Source organism: Mustela putorius, unplaced genomic scaffold (genome assembly GCF_011764305.1).
Source record: "Mustela putorius furo isolate JIRA1106 unplaced genomic scaffold, ASM1176430v1.1 tig00003987_pilon_pilon_pilon, whole genome shotgun sequence".
Taxonomy (NCBI): domain Eukaryota; kingdom Metazoa; phylum Chordata; class Mammalia; order Carnivora; family Mustelidae; genus Mustela; species Mustela putorius.
Window position 1 is genome coordinate 14,107,009 of NW_025422126.1, and position 19,187 is coordinate 14,126,195.

Here is a 19,187-nt window from a genome sequence, read left to right on the forward strand (position 1 = left end):
AATATTTTATCCCAGAAAAGAATGACTGGATATTTTAAATAACAGCTTTATTGAGATACAATTCCCATATTTTAAAGTTTGGCTTTTTAAAGTATATAATCTACTGATTTTTAGTATAGTTGTAGAGTTGTACAATCATTAGCAGTATCTAATTTTAGAACATTTCCATCCTGTCCCAAAGAAATCCCATTCTCATTATCAGCCCCTGGCAACTGCTGATCTTCTTTCTACCTATATGAATTTATCTATTTTGGACATTTTATAGAAATAAAAATTGTACAGTATGCGCCTTTGGTATCTGGCTTTCTTCACATAGAACAGTGTTTTCAAGTTTCATCAATGCTGTGGCATGCACCAGTTCTTCATCTCTTTTCATGGCAGAACAATATTCCACTGTATGGATATACCAAATTTATTTATTCATTCATCTGCTAATAGATATTTGAGTTGTTTATACTTTATGGCTATTAGAAGTAATGTTTTTGTGTGGACGTAAGTGTCAATTCTCTTAGGTACATACCTTGGAGTAGAATTGCCATTCACATGGCAAATGTCAACTTTTGAGGAACTGACAGACTGTTTTTCATAGTGGTTACACTGTTTTGCCTTCTCATCAGCACTGCACGGGGCTTCTGATTTCTCCATAACCCAGCTAACATGTGTTATTGTTTATCTTCTTGATTATAGCCATCCTGCTGGGTGTAAGCTAGTATCTCACTAGAGTTTTGATTTGTACTTCCCTAATAAATATATATTAAACATCTTTTTATGTGCTCATTTGTCATTTGTAATGACAAATATCTTTAAAGTAATATCTATTCAGATTTGTGGGAGGCTAAATAATCCCTCTCTCCCCCGTAAAAAGGTTCAAGACCTAATCTCTGACTTGTGAATATACCTGTTAGGGATCAAAGACACTCTACAGACATGATTAAACTATGGATCTTGAGGAAGGGAGATTATCCTGGATTATCTGGGTGAGTCAAGTGTGATCACAAGAGTCCTTAGAAGAAGGAGGCAGTAGAGATACAGTGAGAGAAGACATATGATAACAAAAGCAAAGATTGGACTGATGCTCTCTGAAGATGAAGGAAAGGGTTATGAGTCTTGGAATTCAGGTGACCTCAAGAAGCTGGGGAAAGACAAGAAAATGGATTCTTTCAATTATCCTCTGGAGCCTCTGAGCAACATCTTCAGTTTATTTCAGTGAGTCTGATTTTGGATAGCTGACCTCCAGCACTATAAGATAACACATTTGTGTTATTTTAAGGCACTAAGTTTATGATAATATGTTCCTGTAGAAATAGGAAACTAACACAAAAATTTTTGCTAATTTTTAAGTTAGATTATTTGTCTTTTTATTTTTGATTTATAAAATTTCTTTATAGATTCTGGTTACAAGTCCCTTATCAAATGTATTATTGCATGTATTTTTGCCATTCTGTGTGTTGTGTTGTTTTTAATTTTCTTGGTGATGCTCTTCGAAGAACAAAAGTTTTTAAAATTGATGAAGTCCAACTTATCTGCTTTTGTCTTTTGTTGTTCTTGTTGTTATATTAAGAAACCACCACCTAATTCAAAGGTTACTCATGAAGATTTACTCCTGTGATTGACATAGAGTTAGTTTTTGTGTGTGGTATGAGGTAGAGGCCCAACTTAATTCTTTTGCATACAGATATCTCAAAGTCTTGGCACAATTTGTTAGAAAAAGGGAAGGGGGTAGGTATGTTTGCCATAAGGCTATTTTGTTTAATCAACTGAAGGATTTCTCTTATTAAATTGTATAACACTTGACCAAATTAGGAAAATTGTTAGAGGTGCCTTTTCAGATATAAAAGACTGTACATGGGTACCTGGTATTCTACCAGTTTTGTAGATAAAATTATTCTTCTTGTTTAGTTCTTGTGTAGTTCTAAATTGTTGAGGTGACTACCAGTCACCATGGAACTAACTGCCAAGTGATTTTTTTCTGGTCTAACAGATTGTCGACATATTCGGGGCTGATAATATTGATAGAGAAAATCAAAGGACACAGGGCTGTTCCATCTCACTCCTTTACATTCTCGTAAGCAGACATGAAAGGAAATAATCTATAAGTATGAGTCCACTGAGAAGACCCTCCACTGGGCGCCTGGGTGGCTCAGTGGGTTAAGCCGCTGCCTTCGGCTCAGGTCATGATCTCAGGGTCCTGGGATCGAGTCCCGCATTGGGCTCTCTGTTCTGCAGGGAGCCTGCTTCCCTCTCTCTCTCTGCCTGCTTCTCCATCTTGTGATTTCTCTCTGTCAAATAAATAAATAAAATCTTTAAAAAAAAAAAAAGAAGACCCTCCACCAAATTTCTTTCCAAGGGGGGCACTGGTATAATTTGCATTAAATAATGATGTTTTGCTTCTCATAAAGATGCTGTTCAGGGAAACAGATTTATGTCCTGTGTTACCCTCAAAACAATAATTACAGAAAAGTTCACTTGGTTTTGAAGACACTGAGAGTCTCTCTCTTTGAAAAATAGAGCATCATCATAGTCATTTTGTGCAATAATCAGTTGGATTATGATGTAAATTGATAGGTTGGACTTGGTGACTCATAAGGCTTTAATTTGCAATCATCCCAACTCATGAAAGTTCAATGTGGACAGGTAATCTAAAAAAATTTAGCAATCTCTTATGCAGTTTTACTTACTTAAAATCTTCTATCCTTAAACAATCTGAAAGTTGGTCTTGGAAGTGATGCTTGGAAGTTGCTCTTTCCTCTGCCTGGTGCTTTTAATTTGTCCTTCAAATATTAAGTTTAGGTTTGTCTTCTCCATTTCCAAGGTACATGTTGTCTTTAGCTCCTAATGATCAATTTTTTTCTTTTTTTTTTTTTCCCTTTGCTCCTTTTCTTCCCTTCTGTCTCTTTCTTCTTATTTTCTTGTTTTAAAATCACTAGTGAGTCAATGTATATGAATTAATGAATAAAATCAGAGAGTGATTGCCAAATGACAGCCAAAAGGACAATGTTCTGATTTATACATAGGAGTAGTATTCTTGAAACATTGATCCTTGACCTCTCAGCTTTGGTCAATATTCTCAAACCTCAGCGTGACCAATATTATTCTTGCTTAAAATCAACATGTATGCTGTGTTGGATTTTGTAAGGACAAAGCCAGCCTTACCCATAAAGAGACATGGAAGGAACAAATGAAGCAATGGATTTAAAGAAAACTTTTTTTTTCCTTTCATCTTGTCTAGGAATAGAAATTATTGTGCTGAGGGCTCAGAGATTAAATTGTGTCACTTGTCAGGAAACTGGCAAGCAGCCATCTTTTTTGCCTGCTACTACATGCTGCTTTTGTGCTATGGATGGGTTTAATAAATGCACTGTTGTGTAAAATGTCATTGCTGCATCGCCAAATGGAGACTGTCATGTGATAGTTCTTCCCCAGGATGACAGATCAATATTGGTCCGCAGCAATCCAGGGACTTGAAGCCACACAAAGGGCATTTTTATGGTTCAGAAACAAAAGTAGAAATAAAAATCACTCCTCAAAGCATGGAGATGTATCTATTTTGCCCTGGAAGAAAACCCAGTGTTCTTTCCAAAACATTCTTACTTTAAAGATAGGCAATGTTATCAAATTTTAATGACTACTTCCCCAAAAAAAGAATACAAATAAATTGTAACATTTTTGAAAAGTTCAATCTTATTGTTAACTGTCAAAGAAATGCAAGTAAAGCAAGGAAATACACCATTGTTTACCTTGGTAAACAGCCCCAAGTTATATATGTGTAAGTGCATGAGATTCTGAGAGCATATCCTAAAATAAGCCTTCTCCAACATTCCTGGTAGAAGTAAAATTTAGTACGATCTCTCTGGAAAGAAAGTTAGTAGTATGTATCAAAACTCTTTAATGTGTTCTTACCTTTTGGTCCTAAAACTTGACTACCAGAAATGTATTCTAAGGAAATTATGAAAATCAGGGTCAACAATGTCTTCTAAAAGATTGCCAGTTATTTAAAATGCTGAGAAACTGAAAATAAACTCATAACAATGTAAGTGGTAAATATATTATTAAACAACAAAACACTTGTAGAGGATTTTAAAAAATTATGTAGGGAAAGGTTTATTTAATAAGGTTATGAGAAGTTAAGTTAATGCTAAATGTATAGAGCATGATCTAAACAGAATTTCAAAAAAATAGCAACAAAAGCCTAGAAATAAATGCACAAAACATGTTAATAGTGATTGACTCTGAGTAGTGTAAAAATAACTGTGTTGTATTTTGTTTAATTTTTGTCTACTCTTCTGCATTTTATCCACACCCCACAAAGAACAACTATCATATCCCCAAACACATATACACAATAAGTTATATTTAAAAAGAGGTTGCATAGGGAAAAGGTCACTGTCCAGAGAAATTAATCTAAACCATTATGTACTTACTTGTATTGCTCTTAATTTAGCCCTCATTGCCCATTTTCTCCCTAGCTCTGGCTCTTTCTTTCACTCTAGCTTAGACACATATCACCAGCCATCAGATTAAACAGACTGCTACTCTCTCTCTCCTCCGGGCAGTGATATCCCCCCTGCCATACCTTGCTATTCATTGTGCTTTTTGCCTCTTGCCTCCAGGTGTGTGAAGGGCCTGGGACAACCCATGAGGCCTGCTCAGTGTTTCTGAGGTTTACAGTGTGGTCCCCTGGCAGAGGCCTGCAATGGACCCAGCCAGGAGGGAGTTTCTGAGTCAGAATTCCACAGTGTTCATATTCATTTTCTATAGTTGAGTGATAAACTACCAAAAATTATAAAGTTCTAAACAACATACATTTTTCATCTCAGAGTTGTAGTGGGCCCAGGGTCAAGCACAGGTTAGTGGTGTTCTTCAGTCTGGGTCCCACAAGACTGCAAGCAGGGTGTCAAGGTTTACTTTGTTTGTTTGCTTGGTTTTTCAGCTTCCTTTCAGGAGCATGGGGTCCTTTTCCAAGCTCAGGTGGCTATTGCCAGAATTTAGCTGTATCACTGCAACCTTCCATATCTCACTAGCCATAGGCTCTCAGCCCTCAAAAGTTGCCTTCAGGGCCCGCCATAGGGCCTCCTTGCTAGAGCCTCCCCCAACATGGAAGTTTGCTCTGTCCGGGCCAGCAGGACAATCTCTTGGGTTTTAAAGTACTGACTGGATTAGGTCAGGCTGACACAATACAATCTGTCTTCTGATTAACTCCAAGTCAACGGATTAGGGACCTGAATTACATTTGTGAAATCCCTTCTGCCATATCAAGCAATATTATCAGGAAAGTGATAGCTCGCCCTATTCACAGGTGCTTCCCACACTCTCGGGGAAGAGACCATAAAGGGTGTGGTCACTGGGAATGATTTTAGAATTCTACCCCCAGGGTCCCTTCCTGGCTGTCACAGATTTGTGGCTCAAGTTCCACATGCTGTTACCTGGTTGGCTTGGCAGAATGAGCTGTGGGGAGCACTTGGAATTCTATTCTAGTTCTTTCAGGGTTACCATTTCATTTAATCCTTACCATAGCTTCCTGAGATCTATGCTTCTATCTCCAATTTAACCAGTGAGCGAACTAGAGCACAGAAAGCTTAAGAAGAGTCCCAAGGTCACGCAGCTAGAAATCCGGGTCCTCTAACTCCAAAGAGTATGTTCTTTCTCTTACATCTCTCATCTGGGGCAACTCCTGAGACCTGAGCTCACTCTGGAGTCTAATCTCTTCAGGAAGAGAACTGCCTCTCATTTCATCTGTGTCTTAAGCCTGCACAGTCACTTTATATATGACGAACCTCATGCAGGAAGGCTTTTTACAATGAACTTGGAATTCCTAGAATGAGGTGTGTGCTAGGGTTCTATTGCTCATTGGAAAATCACCACCAATTTAGCAGCTTAAAATAACACCCATTTATTAGCTCACTGTTTTCATAGGTCAGAAGTCTGGTTCAGTGTGGCTGGAATCTCTGCTTAGGTTCTTAGAGGCTAAAATCAAGATGTTAGCTGAGCAACAGTCTTATCTATCTGGAGGCTTTGGTCTTCTAAGCTCATTTGGTCGTGGTAGGACTCAGTTCCTACTACCTACCTCGTTGGATGTTGTATCTAGAAGACTGTACGTGTTTATGTACATCTCTAGTTCTATCTGTTTTAACACAATGTTCCATAGGTATAAAAAGGTCAAAAAGTTTTTGGCTGCCTGGGTGACTCAGTTGGTTAAGTGGCCGCCTTTGGCTCAGGTCATGATCTCAGGGTCCTGGGATCGAGCCCCATATTGGGCTCCCTGCTCAGCAGAGAGCCTGCTTTTCCCTCTCCCTCTGCCTGCTGCTCTGTCTAATTGTGCTCTCTCTCTGTCAAAAAAATAAATAAAACCTTAAAAAAAAAAACTCAATAAGTTTTAGCTAGCATTAGATTATTCTCTTTCTAACTACTGAATGTCACTTCTAGCGGAACTTCCTTTTACCTCCACAGACATGAGACCGCCACCTAGATTTGTAAGCAAACAATGGCGGTATGGCTGCTTTTCATTCCTAACTGTAGGCCAAGCATGTTTAACATAAAGGCTATTCTATCCCAAATGTGGGCCCAGAATTCCGCTAAGAGAGGGAAGTTCCCCTGCTTCTAGGCAGAGCGGTGTGAGCTGTGGAGATCCCTTGTGGACTATCGATTTCAGAGCTGTCTTCTAACAACTCTGTTTCTAAATTTTGGAAAATGGTGCTTCCCCAGCGTTCAATATAAGCAAACCCAGTCCCCACTATGACTCAAGAATTACACAGTATCTGTTTCAAATTGTTCACTTCTGTAGCACGGATATTTCCTCACTCAGAAATTAATCTCATCAATTCAGTTTGAAAATTCTTTTGTCAAAAAGCAGGGGTTTCCTGTGGGAGTGTCCCTCCTGTTTTTCATGTTGATGGGAGATACAAAAAAATCTGGAAAAAAAAAAGAAATCTGTGCTTCTCTTGCACAAGCTATCCTAAGGAATCATTGCATCAGAACAGTAGCTAGGGAACAAAAGTGTCCTTGACTGTTTTGTAAGAAAAACAATAAACTAGTTTACTTATGTTTAATGGGGAAAAAAAAAAAGAAAAACCAGACTGAGGACAGGCTACAAAGCTTGCATTTGTGATACTTAATTCACAGTCCACACTGTGGCTCCACGCAAGCTAGTTTGTCTTACCCAGAGGATTCTGCTTGTGCAACCCTTTCTCCTCTTACTCATTAATTTACCCTCCTATTCATCTCCATGAATTAATTAATTACTTCAAAAACCCTTATAAATGGTCGCCGAGTCTATGAATATCCACAGTATGTATACCATTGCCTTATTTGCTAATTCTACTTACAGTATAGTGTTTTTTTTTTATACATTTTATCATTTGCTCACAAGCTCTGGGTATTCTCCCTTCAAACCAGAATGACGGCCACATGGAACAAAAATTTATCTGCGTATCTTCCTTACAGAGCCAGGTGAACATGGTGCCCATCAACAAACACAAATTAAATACTAGTTGAATTTTAGTTAAAGAAGAAATCTGTGAAGTCATTACAGAAAGCTTGCTTTGACAGCCATTTCTTTCAAGTACAGAGCTTTGTAAAATTATTATTCTCCGAAGGTATAAACATGTCTCATTGATGTGGCAGATTTACCTTCCAAATAATTCTAACGTTTCAGAGCTTTACCTGAGTCTGCCATCCTCTGCAGCAGCACCACCCGGTATAATCTTCGTAATAAATATGCCAGGGTCATCTCCAATGTGGGGATTATCTGTCCCTCCAGCAATACTGAATCCCAGGCCAGAATTCCCCTGGAGAAACAATAAGTAGACATTAAATGATTTGGCTGTCACCTAAACCTAGTTCCTCTTGCACTCCGTGTTATCATCTTACTACTGAAATGGAAATCAGGTGATAACAGTCTTCCACGCAAAGCTATAAAGTGCACTGTCAGCAGACAAAGGAAGGTCAGGAAAAACACTCAAGTTTGTCTCTGCATTGCAAGAATTGAAGAGGCCTTACATTTTTGCTTATTCAAAGGGTCTTAAATTGTTGCTTTTAAGAAAAGTTTCTTTTATACAGCAATTAAAATGATCATTACAATGTAGGAAATAAAGCTTATAAATTGTGTTATATACAAAAATACAAAAACATTAGTGTCAGTTTTAAAAATTATACATAGGTAGGAAAAAGAAATGGAAGGAAACCAGTTGCATGAAAATTGATTTGATAGAGTAGTGAAATTTGGCTGTTTTAATTTTATTTCCAGTACTGTTATGCATCAAATAAGTGTGTTCCTATGTAACAAGAAGCTTTGGCTTCAGAAGGCAGGTCTCCCTTCTAGAGTTATAATAAATGTGAGATATTTTTCAGTAATAAACAGATTTTAATTTGCAATAGATATTGGCAAGGAAAGTATTACCACTGCAGCATGTAAATTTGATAGTTTATATTCTAATAAAGCTTTCATACTTACTCATGCAGATTATAGTAATTGATACCCAATGTACATACAACCTTCTGAAATCTGTATATAAGACATAATTAAAAGTCTTCCCCAAATTCACAAGCCATCTTACTTGACATATTTATTATTTACATATTTTTCTTTAATTTATATCTTCCCGACTACATTATGTTTCCATATTATGTTCTGATGTTTCTTCTAAATCACATGTTATTTAAGCCATATCCATACACCTAGGTAGTGTTTATAATTATCCATTTAAAAAGACTAAATAATATTTCATCAAGGTTATATCCTATTATTTATTTAACCAGTCCTCTATCACTGGATATTTAATTTCACTACAACCAAGATAGCTTACTAAATTTACAACTACTTGACTAATTCCTGCTCTTGGATAAAAAGAAATGAAGACTAAGAATTTAGTAGCTAATCCAGAAAAATTAATTAAGACACTGTCAGAAAAGTTCAGTGTCAAGATCAGCTATAACTTGACAGTTCTATCACTACAAATGTATGGTAACATTTAGCAATTTTTATTGACTAAATAATAAAAATTCCAGAAGGCTGATTTCACAATTATACATTTATGTTGAAAAGTTGAAATTAATAATTCAACCATAACAACTAAAATCCCATGCCTTTATACTTCTGACATTTCTCTAATTCTGTTTTTCTTTGAAAAAATGCAATGTTCACTGAACAGAGATATTACTCAGTAGCAGTCATGCAATCATAAACTTATTTAATATTTGTTACACACCAGCACTGTGCCTGGCACTGGACTAAGTTCTGGGAAATACAGCAGAGAATATGTCAGTTGATGAGGCACAAGAAGAGAAAGTACAGAGTGCAGGAGTGGCGGACGGAGGAAGGAAGCATAGGGAGTTTTCCAGAAGGTGAAAAGCGCTTAGTTACTCTTAAGAGGGTCAGGATGGGAATGGGGAGGCAGACAGAATATTTCAGTCTAAGGAAGAACACATGTAAAATCCCTGAGGTGAGAAAGGGTATGCCACGTCCAAGACATAGACAGGAAGGCTTGAATTGAGAAAGCAAAATGAACTGGATGAGATAAATATTTACCATGAGTTCAAGAGAACCTATTCTTGGCTTTAAGTACCTACTGACACCAGATGACTCTACCGGTATGGCTGAGTAGCTACTAAGGGTAAGGCTACAGGGAACAAGAGCAGATGATTTTTCCCTTCACGGAATTCAAGGAAGAGCAGAAAAGGCGGTGATATTGGGCATCTGGTAATCAATACATTTTCACTGTAACATCAACTACATTGTCAGGACAGCATTAAGATGACTTACAAGGCAGTTTCTCTATGATCTAGAGATCCTTTGGAAGATCCTTTTGGACGGAAAGAATGGGAAGATGAGTATCCTCATTGTAATTTGGGTCTAGTTCCATGAATATCAACTGGAGTATACTGGTCTTACTAGAGTTGGCCCCTTGGATAATCATTTCCTGCATAAGGGGGTAGGGAAAGAGGCAAGCACAGGCTGGGAAGTACACAAATGCTTTCTCCTGACAATATCAATAGTTTTGGAGAGGGCACTCAAAACTTTGCCATTTGCAAAACATATTCACTCTCTAGCTCTTACCCTTATCATCTTCATTTCTAGTTTTGCACTTTTACCCCCAGGAGTACTCAGCTGAGCTGCTGGCTCTTTTCCTGCACAGCTGACACCATGACTTGTCTCTTGGCCTTTGCTCATGCTGCTTTCTCTACCAGAAACTTTCTACTACTCCTTTGCCTGGCCCACTTCTACCTATTATCCAAGATAAAGCTCAGAAGGCAAGTGCTACAGAAAATATTAAAAGATCACAACTCCATTTCTCTGGGTAATTCAATCCTCTCTTAAGTCTTTAAAGATTTCTGTGTTTATCTATGCCATGCACTGTACTATTTTGAGTTTATATATTTCTGAGTCTGTCTTTCCTTTAAAGTAAGGAAACTGTGTAGTATTCACCTTTGTTCTTGGTACTTTCTCTGGCACACAGTACTGTTCAGTAAATAACTGACGAATGAATGAACAAACAAACCTACTGAGAATATTCAATATCTAAAGGGAAGACACAGAAAGGACACAGTAAAAGCCCACAATGTGTTCAGAAATCTAATATACAAGTAGAAGCCTTTTTGTTCAGTGTTCTGCAAGAATAAAAATGGAAAGCTCAGGTATTTGAATTGTGGCTTAGCTGAAGGATGACTGATGAGACAAAACTGTCCAAACTGGGGGGATAGGCCGCTCTGGAAGGGAAGGAGGAAGGTTCACTCATAGAGCAAGCAGCTGCTTTGTTGCTGGACGTGAGGGACCTGAGCATTTCTGGGGAGGTTAAACTGCACAACTTCAAAGGATTCTTCTGGATCTTTGGCTAGATTTGTAGGAAACCTATTGTTGCAAACAAAGAAAAAGGGACGTGCAGCGGTAGAAGTAGATCACCATTGCATTTTTAAAGCTTATCCTGTGAATCAACAGATCTTTGAAGGGATAGCTTTTGATGACAGTCTAGCAACCAGTACTGTTTTTAGAATTGACCCTGATAAGGAGATCTGGTGGCCTTTGGATCCTAACACACATTCTCCTACCCTCAAATCTACTCTGAGGGAAAAGAAAGAATGGATCAGGAAATCCGTAATGAACAGTGGTAGGTAGAGGCAGAGTGTAACTAGACCTGTGTTTCCAGTCTCACGGATTTCCAAAAGCAAATTTTGTGTTTCATTTAAAACCAGCTGGGCCTGGCCGGTCACCACGATTCTTTAGAGGATGTTCACGTGACTTCAGCTAAGGACGTTATTTAAAGTGTTTTCCTGTCTCTCCTTATTGTTGTCTCCCAGCCGTCCCTTTCAGGTCTTTGCTACCAGCCAGCAACATTCAGTGGAGAGAGGGACAGATAACAAGCAACAGTGAAATTACTGCCTGCTGTTCTCCACAGCTGAGTCACTCCAGTCCCCTGACAATCATCGCGGAGCCAGCCAGCTGCAGGGCCAGACCCCAGAACCTCTCAGTTCCAAGTGGCGATCTCTCCATGTGAATAGGCAGACCCCTGGCTGACACCCTTAGATCCTGGGAATTGTGGCTAATTAACCGAGTGTTGATACTTGACCCAGTCCATGGCAACTGTGAGGTGCCATGCTTGTGAGGGCAGTCCCTGAACAGGGCTCTGGGTAGCTGCCGTTCCCCTGCAGCTGGATACATTCCATGACTGACGAATGTGGCTGGCATGAACCATTCTTTCTCCTGGTTCCTAATCCTCCACATTTGCTGATTCTCCCCCAAGAGCAAAGTCTGCTGCCTAGTCAAATGGCACTTTCTTTTTCCTGTACTATATTCTATCTCTTCTAAGAAAAAGAATCAACTGAAAGCAAAGACACTTTACTGATGGTTGCAAATATAAATATAATATTCTGAGAAAAGTTCCTCTTTCATTCAAAGTGTTTCTCTAAATGAAAATTATTCCCAGGGCACCTTGGTGGCTCAGTGGGTTAAAGCCTCTGCCTTCAGCTCAGGTCATGACCCCAGCATCCCGGGATGGATCCCGCATCCGGCTCTCTGCTCAGCAGGGAGCCTGCTTCCCCTCCTCTCTCTCTCTGCCTCTCTGCCTACTTGTGATCTCTGTCTGTCAAATAAATAAATAAAATCTTAAAAATCTTAAAAGAAGAAAAGAAAATTACCCCCAAAAGAACATAAAATATCATAACCATAAGCATGTATAGAATTTAAAAATATTTATTTATTTGAGAGAGATAGAGAGCTTGAGCAGGGGGAGGGTCAGAGGGTGAGGAAGAGAGAGGAAAGCAGACTCCCTGCTGAGTGCAGAGCCCAAAGTGGGGCTCAATTCCATGACCCTGAGATCATGACCCAAGCCCTAGCCAAGAGATGGATGCTTAACGCACTGAGCTACCCAGGCACCCCTATAGAATTTTCTATTTATAAGGAATTTCTTTGATTTTTTTTTAGAAGTTCTTATTTTAAAGTATTGTTTAATCTAGTAATTCAATTCTAAGAATTCATTGTGAAGAAATATTCAGAGATATGTACAAAGATTTGTGTTCAAGTCTTTATCACAGTATTATGTTTTTAATGTTAAAACCAAAACAAAACAAAAAATTGAAAGAACAACTCCCAACTGGAAATAAACATTCAAATGATGGAGAAATGGTTAAAAACACTGTAGTACATCTATCTGAATGTGGACTATTTTGGAGCTATTAAAATTGTAGTGATAATGACAACAGGAAATGCTCATTATGTAAATGTGAGAGAAAAAAAAGTATATGGAATTTTAATTATAGTATGATCACCACTGAAATATTAAAAGCAAATGATTTATTTTTAATGAGAAAATTATTAACCACTAATTAGTAACAGTAAAAATGTTTAATAAGTCAAAATAAGAGGGAGACTTTTTAAAAAAATTATAAAGTTCTTAATAAAACAAAAAAATATCAAAATACTAAAAATTTTCTCAAGAACACTAACATTTATTGCATATTTATTCTGAACTAAACATGACCTAAATATTTTTTAATTCCCCATTCAGTAGATACTATTTCCTCCTTTTTATATGTTAAAAAACAAAAAACAAACAAATAAAAAACCCTGAGGCTGTGAAGAGTGAAGTAGCAGCTTAACACAGAAAACAAGTGAACAGCAGATTTCAGATTCAAATCAAATTCATTTGGCTTCAAATATTATTTTCTTTCCATTATATCACATTGCCTTTCCTGGGTTGAAAAATAATAATTTGATGGTGGATACATAATAAAAATGATCATACTAACAAACCAGTATTTTGGATTTTTGAAAAAAGTCTAAACTACTTCTATCAGTATCTGAAAATATTCAAAACAAATTCTTTTTACTTTTTGGTGGGGGGGGGCAGGGTTTGAACTCACAACCCTGAGATGAAGACCTGAGCTGAGAGAGAGTCTGATGCTTACCTGACTGTGCTACCTGGGCACCCTAGAAAATTTCTGATGGAAAATTTTCAAAATTTCATGGAAATTTGGGGCCATTTAGACCTGGTTTTGAGTGTCAGCTTTGTACTTATTAGCTATTTGACATTGGCTAAGTTTTCATCTTTGAGTCTAGTTTCTTCATCTGTAATATGTAGATAATACCTACTTCACAGTAGCATTACATCAAGTGTCTGCCTTTGGCTCAGATCATGATCCCAAGGTCCTGGGTTCGAGCCCCGCATCCGGCTCCCTGCTTGGCAGGAAGCCTTCTCCTCCCTCTCCCACTGCCCCTGCTTGAGTTCCCTCTGTCACTGTCTCTCTCTCTGTCAAATGAATAAATAAAATCTTAACAAAAAAAAAAAAAGATAATTTAGTTAAAAATTCTGAATGTGGGGAAAGGGATATTTAGAAAGGGATGTTTAGTCCTAAAAAATGTTAGATAAATAAAGGCTAGATAAAGACTCAAACTCTTCTAAGCTTTAACAGTCATGTCCTGTTTTGAGTAATATTGAAATTTTATATATCCTGTTGCCAACTCCAGGAGTCCTATATACCTCCCTCATTCCAGGAGGAACTATATGCTCCTTTAACTCTCTGCCAAGAATCATCAATATATAGGTCTATTTTCTGCACAGCTGCTCCAGCAATGATATTAATTTTTATTTAGTATTACTTATACTGCAAAATTATATGCATATTGTTTTCGGATATATCATCATGCCTCAGTCTCCCATCTGTAAGTTTCTGATAGACCCCCCGACTGAAAATTACTAGTGCAAAATTTGACTAGTGATTAGCACACAGAATAGTGAACAAGATGAGTAGACAGAAGGAAGATATCAAAAAAGTCTAAAACAGACAACAGCAAATTAAAGGAATCCTCTAGCTATGTGGCAGGAGAAAAATGTCACTTGATAGGTCCATTGGTTAGCAAATAATCTTCTAAATTGTCTTGGAAGATATTTTATTTTAGGCAGTAAATCTGGAATGGTACAAAGGATAAAAAGATGTCTTTTTTCATAGACATTACTTGTTGAAAATCATTCAAAGTCTTTCTCACATCCACATTCTATAGCATACTGCAATATCAAAAGATGAATAGCCACAGGCCTATTATTATAATATAAAGATATGAATATAATTCAGACATTTCTAACTACTCTTGCTTGCAGTTATCTTCATAAAAATTTTCCTCCTAGAAATGTTTTAAGACGTTATCCAATAATCCATGTATTTTTGAATAACATTCTTAGTCTAGGGATAAGAGATGCCTGTTTCCACTTACTTAGAAGTTCTAGAAGTTGTATTTAGGATTTTCTCCTGAGGAGCCACTAGGAGGTCAGTGTTTGGGGACTGGTAACTGGAGGAAAGTGTTGTCAAGGTTTGGGGGGCTGTGGAGAGGAAGCAGCAGGAAAGAGAATGCTAGTTTACAATAGGCCAAAGAACACATGATAAGTAAATGGTTATAGTGTGAAGGTAGATTACTGTTTTTGTGAAACAGTTTTATTCTTAGAAGAGACACATGGTAGTGGCTGATGGAGAGGAGGCAGGAGTAGGGAAAAGATTTTAGAGTGTGGCAGGGAGAGGACTCAAGCATGTCTGTGGGCCAAGGGAAAGAAGCTCCTGGAAAGGCAGAATGAAGATACAAAAGAGAAAAGGTGTCCATGGGAAGCAAAGTCCTGAAGAAGGAGGAGTGAGAATAGGGTCTAGAGTCTGGATTTCTGAGCGCCTACTGTACATGTGGTATAACCACATGAAGGAATACGATGGTATTATGAGATGAATATATCTTTACAATACACATTTAGGTAAAGAAAGGCGAATGCAATATAAGATTTACATTTATAATATATAGGCATAGAAAAGTTTGAAAGTATATTCACCAATATACTAAAGTTACTTTCAATGGATTTCAGAATTATAGATCTTTTTATTTTTGTCATTTTAAGCAAGTCAATCTTTAATTTTCCTTATAAATATGTCTCCCTATAAACACACACACATACATTATACTTACAAAACATGTTTAACAAAGAACAAATGGCAGTTTGTTTTTCTAAGATAGCATACCTCAGCCTTAGGTGGGAAGGGCGATATTTTTCTATTTGGGATAAGAATGATCAAATTACTACAAAGTTAGAATGTTATTTTAAGGCAGAAGGAGTTACAGGATTATTTTCAGGTACAGGAGAAAAAAGCTGAAGGAGTTCTTAACTGATAGTGTCTTTGTCTTACACATTTAGATGTCAGGACACCAAAGGGAAGTCTAGAATGAATTTGGAGACTTATGTAAAGCAGTAAAGGATTGGAATTGCACCTGTGAGGCAAGAGAGACACCTTAGAATCAGTAGAGGTCTGCTGAGCAGCACTGAGATGGGCCATCATCAGCCTGTTTTTTTTTTTTTTTTTCCAAGATTTATTTATTTATTTGACAGAGAGATCACAAGTAGGCAGAGAGGCAGGCAGAGAGAGAGAGAAGCAGGCTCCCTGCTGAGCAGAGAGCCCGACATGGGACTCGATCCCAGGACCCCGAGATCATGACCTGAGCCGCAGCTTAACCCACTGAGCACTAACCCACTAAGGCAGCAGCTTAACCCACTGAGCCACCCAGGCTCAGTTATGGTTATGGTTATGGGATTTTCTCCCACAGCGCTTAGTAATCATGAACAATGAGAAGGAAAGGTATGGTTGCTTTAGGGCTGAAGTTTGAAAATCAAATGTGGCTAACTCTCAAAGGAATGAGGAATGCAAATCAGAAAGGATAAAAAAGGAAGAGAAGCCAGGAATATGTGCAGCCTGGAAGAACAGAAGTGGGTAAAAAGATTGAGATCATGACAAGGTCAAAGTACAGATTCATGGAGAACAGAGCATGGAAGAGGGACTAGCAGGCTGTGGACACTGGGATTTCTGGGCTCAAGATTTCAGGGATGAAGTAGTACTCAGTGATAGTCACATGAGTATAGTAAAGGTTACCTGAATGCATTAAAATGATGATCCAGTCAGAGTCCTTTTTGGCTGACACTGAAGTTTCCTTGGAAGATGGTAACAAAAAGAGAGAAGCTAAGGAGGTCAAAAACGTTTAGTGAAAGTGGGCAAAGATAAGGTTAGGGGTAGAGATAAGAAGAAGGGTAGAATGTGAAGCAGTATGGCAGTTAAAAGAGTTACAAGTAGAGGCACAAGATGTACCAAGTCCTAAGAAGAAGAAAGTGATTGACTTGTTCAAGGAATAAAATGAATCCAGAAGAGCGGTAGACTGATTAGGTAAGGAAGGGGCATGAGGTCAGAGACGGTAGCAAAGGGTCAAACACTGGTGGTGTAAGGTTTGTGTGTCATGAAGATTTAAAACAGGAGAGTAATCTGGTCTGATTTAGTTGAAGATTACACTGGTTGCTTTTTAAAAACATCGGAGAGAGCAAAGGTGAGGACAGGAAGACCAGCGGCAACAGCCCAGGTCAGAAACTGATGGTAGCTGGATCGGCTGGTAGCAATGGGGGTGCCATGATTTGAGACATGACTTGGAGGTGGAACTGACAGGATTTACTGATGGCTAGAATTCTCAAGGAAAGAAAAGAATCAAAGATGGTGCCTACCTGGGCAGAGATGTCCTATGTTATCTCTATATGAGATGTAAAGACTGTGATATGGGTGGAAAAACCAGTTGACAAGAGGTAAATCAAGTTGTAAGTTTGAGAGATATATCAGTATCACTGGAGTGGCAGAAAAAAAAAAATACCAAGGTCTTGAGAAAGAATAATAGTAATTGCTAACCCTCAGGGATTGCTTTCTACATGTCAGGCGCTGTACAGAACTTATAGCTCCCTTTTTAATGATAGTTAAGGTACAGGCAAGAGGGCACCTGGGGGGTTCATTCAGTTACTTGTCTGCCTTCTGCTCAGGTCATGATCCCAGTATCCTGTGACTGAGCCCAGCAACAGGATCCCTGCTCAGTGGGGAGCCTACTTCCCACTCTCCTATTCCTCTCCCCCTTTCAATCAGATAAATAAGATACTTTAAAAAAAGATACTGGCAAGAAAATAATGGTGGTAACTGCAAGAGTATTTCCAACAGCTCTGAGGGTACATGCCCTCATGTTTTCTGAAGGCCAGACCCAGGAGTATGGGCTTTCCTGGAGAAACCAGATTTTCGTAATAAGGAATGACATGATAAATGTGATATTTTACCATGACTAATTTGAGGAGGACAGTGTGCAGCCAAAGCAAAAATAGGCTTAGTGGAATGAGTCAGAAATCAAGGAGAGTAATTTGGGACCACATACAATATTTGAACTATGAATTCCCAAGATCTGATTTAGGATGTTGTCAGTGACATTCAACTACAAAACTGCCAAGTGACCTCTCTCTTGTGCCCTGCAATCATATTTAACTGAAATGCCAATATACACTTCTCAACAGCTCCCAACATTGTTTCTCAACCTCTTGATCATGTTTTTCCAATGTAAGTTGGTAACAATGGAGTCCCTCTCTTGCATCCCTATTATGCCATGTATTTCCAATGACATTTCTTCCTGTGTTTTCCGAAAACTTCCAGAACATGTTGTGTATGAAAACTAAGAAAGAAATGGAGAAGCTCATGAGGTACTCTGTTACCCTATCAAGGAATCTGAGACTTATCCTTGATTCTGCCTGTTCATCCGTCCTTATACTTTATTAAGCATGTGTCTTGTTGATTCAACCCCTAAAATATTTTCAGATCCATCCAGCTCCTCTTGACTTCTGCCATCACTGCCCCGGCTTAGAATTTCATTAGTTTTCCTCCTTGTTCTTCGGAATTCCAGCACTAATTCACTTCATTCACATTCATGGAATGAAGTCAAATATGCTCAGAATAACAGATCTCAAGTGCAAATAGCTATGAAGGCCGACAAACTGTACAGGAGGGTATATGTGGCCCCAGGAGAAGTAAAATAACAGAGCCAGAGTGTGGTTAAATGGCAAATGATCTTTGTTCAGGAAATAAAATAAGAAGAAGTGGGGGTTGAGCACATGTATCTTATCTAAAGGGAAGAGACTCTTTAGCTCTTATGAGTGGTTGCCATTCTAGAATGGGGGTCTAAAGTTGGAAGATTGAACTCCCCTCCTTACTGAAGTCAGAAATCAAGTTTTCCTAAGTAAAGTATCATTTTTCAATGTTGGAGAATTATTAAGTTGAAATATATGTACATGGGCTCTTGGTCAGTTATGTTCCCTGTAGTTGGCAACTTGTGAGACACATTCCATGGATGTCCCTCAGGTCAGCAGAGTGACTAAGGAAAATACAACCACAAACCACAGATAAGATCCTAGGGTAACTGTGTGTTGTTGTTTTTTTTAAAAGCTGCTCACAACATTCTTCTGTATAGCATTATATATCCCTCAGCAGCATGTAAAGAAAAATGCCTTAAAGTAGGTCCTCACTTTCCCCTTCATCCTCCTCTGTATTTTATTATTACACACAGCACATTTTATTGTACTTGTTTACATGTTTATCTTCCCTGCTCTACCGTGAGCATCAACTCAAAGTATCAAAACTGAGTTATCCATTTCCTGTGCCAGAATCATGTAGCAACTATATGTGAAAAGAATTGAATACATTTTTGCACAAACTAAACTGACCCGCTTCCTCTGCCTAGAATACTTCTCTTCTCTTGTTGAATTGCCTTTCACACATCAAAATTCATCTCAAATGCTATCTCACATTTTCTCCAGTTGCTTCAGGGAGATGTTGATTGCCCTTTCCTCTGTGATTCCACATGACTTCATTCATAATGTGAGTAA

The 19,187-nt window shown here is 38.2% G+C and overlaps 1 protein-coding gene across 18 annotated transcripts in view; it reads right to left on the minus strand.

The window, feature by feature from the left end:
• DLG2 (discs large MAGUK scaffold protein 2) overlaps positions 1 to 19,187 on the minus strand; it is a 1,545,411-nt gene that overhangs the window by 562,741 nt on the left and 963,483 nt on the right. For all 18 annotated transcript variants that reach the window (XM_004763483.3, XM_045071283.1, XM_004763486.3 and 15 more), the window contains one exon: positions 7,660 to 7,784. In XM_004763483.3, coding sequence (XP_004763540.1) covers positions 7,660 to 7,784 — 125 coding nt within the window. The remainder of the gene's footprint in view (positions 1 to 7,659; positions 7,785 to 19,187) is intronic.